This window comes from Sipha flava, unplaced genomic scaffold, assembly GCF_003268045.1.
Source record: "Sipha flava isolate LNK unplaced genomic scaffold, YSA_version1 125_pilon_pilon, whole genome shotgun sequence".
In the NCBI taxonomy this organism is placed as follows: Eukaryota; Metazoa; Arthropoda; class Insecta; order Hemiptera; family Aphididae; genus Sipha; species Sipha flava.
Window position 1 is genome coordinate 639188 of NW_020271751.1, and position 4422 is coordinate 643609.

Genomic DNA, 4422 nt, shown 5'->3' on the forward strand with positions numbered 1-4422 from the left:
ATGAAAAATTATAATTAAAAATTACCTGAAAATTGTCAAATAATAAAATAAAATGATTGTATTTGTAAAAAAAGTAAAATAATTTTTATTAAGAAAAAAAGATTCCTTTTTAGTTTTTAATACTTTAAAAATACCCTAAAATTTTTAATTTAATATAAAACGTCATTATCCTAAAAAAATAAAAATTAAACCTAATGAAATGTATTACAATGAACAATTAAGGTAGGCATTCTTGATATTTTCTAAATTGAATGATCGGCGATTATCTAATAGGATAGTAAATTCTTATATTCTGAGAAACTTCTCTCCAAGTACATAACCAAGGGGGGGGGGAGTTCAAGTCCAGACCCCAAGCATTAAAATTTTTATATACTCAACGGTTTAATAGTAAATAGTATAATAATAGTATACAGTATATTTTAATTTCTCATTATCTTCAATATACAAATATTATTTATTATTACAAATATTGATTATATTATATTACCTATAAATTATAAACCATACTATAGTATATTAACAGTAATTTGTTGGTATTGAGTTAAACTATAATTATAATTAGAGAACAGATAAATTAAAATTTTGGACCCCCACCCCGAAAAATTTCTGGGTACGTTCCTGCTTCTTTTTACATCTACTGTTAAATTGGAGCAAATTGAAAATGTTTCAATCGGAAGTATTGATCATTTATTAAATGATTCAAAAAAAAACACATAACATACTTAAGTTGAAAAATTCAAGACGAGCTTATAGAAATGTTAGCATCAAATGTACGTAATAATCAGGGCTCGGAAGTTTTAGCACTAAAAATGTTACTTATTAGCTCTTAAATAAACGCTTAAAACTCTAAAATATGCACGAAAAATCAAAAAATATGCATTTAACTTGAAAAAATTATAAATTTATTAGAAAAAAAATGAAATGTCATTTTTGACTGAAAATATTTATGTTGATATTAAAAATGAATAATTATTTTAAACATTCTTAAAACATTGTAGAAATTTCTAGGGGAGGGGTCCAGACACCCTGGACTACTCCCAGATACGGCCTTTTAAGCAAGGGATTAATTTTTCCAGTAAAATGGCTTCTACAGGGGCGTATACAAGGGGTGATGTGGGGGTCAGATCCCCCCCATAGACCTTTTTAAAATTGTATAAAATAGTGTTCTTAATGTAAGGAAATTATAAGGAAACAAAAAATATTGCAAGGATTTATTGTAAATTATTATTTTGACACATTCAATATATATATATATATATATATATATATATATCTGATTGTAAATGTCAATAATCACCGGTGTATGAACGCGTTAAGACCATTTTGTCAACATTTGCTACGATTTTTGCTGAATGTCAACATACACCGGTGACTGTCAATATTCACCTACTACGGTCATACACCTTAAGATATATATATATATATCTTTTATTATTTATTATCAGGGGCGTCATTTGTAGGGGGGGGCAGAATATGACTAATGCCCCACTCTAAGAAATTTTAAAAAGTCGGCAATTTTTTGTCGATGATCAAATGCTAAAATCGGTAAATAGTAAATTTTTATTTATTATTTTGTACTTGGAAATCAGATAATATTCTCTTTTAAATACACGTTCACAGTTTATTAAAAGTTGGGAAACACTGGCTCCTCCCCAGTTTATGACAATCGTTATTACGCGAAATAAAATAGTTATCATGATATATATAACATAAAAATTGAGCTCATAATCTATAGATTACCGTTAAAATCGTTTCTATTCACCCCAAACTACGGTGCATTATATTTGAGATACAATTTTATGTTTTTATAAATAAGTTCTGTAAAGAATCAAATATACAAATAATAAAATTATAAGTATTTATTTTATTATAATTTTTTTAATTTTTTTTTATAAGTTATCTTTAGATAGGATAAGTAAATAAATAAATGACTATCTTTAATGTTATTATTTAATAAGGTAAATTGAAACGTTTCATGTTCTTTGTTTATCATCGTGACATCATTATTCATTACTAATCCTTACATGTTTTTTTCCCAAAAAAATATTTTATTGATAGTCTATCGTCCATAAATATTAAATATTTAAACACATAGGTAACCATAATTTTTTAAATATTATGAAGTCGGCAAATTTAATCCGTTGTTCCACCCTTTTAAAAGTTGAAATGACGCCCCTGTTTATTATTTAAATGTGCAGGTACTTAGGTTTAGAAATTTTCCTTTCATAATAATTTGTTTGCAACTAATCCCCCCCCCTCATACAAAATTTAAGTATACGCCACTGGGCTTCTACACTTATGAATCAATTTGTCAAATCTATCAATTAAGGAATAATTATGATAAGATATTGAAATAATTATGTGCTAAATAGAACATAACAGTGTCATCATATGATTTTATAAATTTGTATCCAGATGATATTTCATCTGATTTTACAAGACAATTATTGTCTTAAACCATTTATTAAATATACAACGGGCTATAGTCCAGGGCCCCGCATAAAAATAATATGGGCTTGCAGCTTTTCTATGGTTATAGATATATTATTAGAAACATATGATTTTAACAATATTTATTTAAAGATAAAATCATATTAATCATTTGAAAAATTGTCTGTGACAACCTGCATGTTATTGAATTAGTTACTAATTATATGTACATACAACAGGCAATATACTGTGTTATTTCGTTTTATTTTATCGCTTCAGATAAGAGGTATTACAGTCGTTTAATAGCTATATCCATATTAATATATCATTCACAGATATACATTATATCTGTGATCGTGTTTGTTATTTTTTCGCTTTCTGTTGTACATATTGTACCATATTCTAGTGATGGGAATAATCGAGTGATTTCGATAATCGAGAGATTAGTAATCGAGATATTATAGTAATCGAGTAATTCACTCGATTAAAATAATCGAGCGAATAGTAATCGAGATTATTTTTTCTCGATTGTTCCCATCACTAGACGTAATTGTATTGATTTTAAGACAAATCTAGTGCTCACAAATAAATACTCATTTAATTAAACTAATGATATATTTGGTTATTGGTTGAAAGAAAAAATCATTATTTTACATAAATTTAGTATTAATCTAGAATAAAACATTTATTAGAAATAATGTTTTATTATCATTAAAACATAGAGCCTTAGAGGTATTCAAACCTATCAAACTATTCTTTAAATTAATTATATTTTTTTTACATTTAAGTAGGATGTATGCTTGAAACGAATCTATAGATTTCATTATTTCAAACATTTTTTTTTCGTTAATTTGATTTAGTCATCTTTAAATTATGGATATTAATGTATTGAATATGTATTTATTTTAAAGAAAATTTTATTAATTTAATATAATTCAGTATTAATTCTAGGTAAATCGTTGAACTTCAAAATAATGATTCCATTTCATTAAAACATTGAAAGATATTTTTCTGAGTGTACCTAAAATAATTCGGGACCCAATTCGGATGCAGCCGAAAAATCACATCCTCGCTCATCTCACGTTCAATTTCAATACAACGAAGCTAATCTTGATTTTTAACGACCATATACACATTGTAGGCTGCCTGACGTTTAGCCTCTTTTTTCGACCATCCTTCGCCTGTATAAGCACATATTTTTACATAACGATTTGTGATTACACGTAACGCCAAGTGAAAACACATAGAAAGCTGACCGTACCTTTGACCGTGTACCCTCTTAAAGAGCATTCTATTTGAAAATGGTTATCAGCTATTTTAACGCATGAATGATACTCCGGTATTTTCCACCATCGAGCCATACACAATTCTTGTAGCGCAGATACGGCATCCGTGTTCACTTTCAACGCGATGTTCTTCTCTACTTTGATTTTACTGGTGAGAGGGCACACGTTGATATTATTATCGGTTATTTGTTTAGTATTATCATAAAAACATTAATACCGCATCCGTTGTTTGGCCGTCATTGTAATTTCTTTTGTGAGTTCTGTCCTCGAACTCATACGGTCTACGTTCAATACGGTTGTTCCGTCGTCCGTGTCACCAGCCTCTGGTCCACCATTTGGAAAGGACAATAACTCATGAGCATTTCTGTTTGATGCCATCGCCGGTCTACTGTGGATTTTTTCGCACATCGGAACATCTCCGGGAGAAACTGCACTTTCGTTGACGATCAGTAAAGGGTCATATCCAAGTTCAGTTTGGCTCGACACGTGACACTGGTCTAAATCCAGCACATCGGTCTGAGCTGACACATGACACGGGTTCAATTTTTCGGTCTGAGCCGATGCGTGACATTGGTCAAACACATCGGTCTCAGTCGACACATCACACGAGTCCAATATTTCGGTCTGAACCGATGCGTGACACTGGTCGAACACAACGGTCTCAGTCGACACGTGAGACTTGTCTAATATCTCGGTCTGAGTTGTT

General features: G+C 29.6%; 1 protein-coding gene across 1 annotated transcript; it reads right to left on the bottom strand.

The window, feature by feature from the left end:
- Positions 1-3449: 3449 nt before the first annotated feature.
- Positions 3450-4414, bottom strand: LOC112694225. Its single transcript, XM_025569634.1, has 3 exons — positions 3934-4414; positions 3692-3864; positions 3450-3611 (listed from the first exon to the last, which is right to left on the bottom strand). The coding sequence occupies exons 1-3, from the start codon at positions 4122-4124 to the stop codon at positions 3535-3537; spliced, it is 441 nt and encodes a 146-aa protein (XP_025425419.1). The 5' UTR covers positions 4125-4414; the 3' UTR covers positions 3450-3534.
- Between the last annotated feature and the right edge of the window lie 8 nt (positions 4415-4422).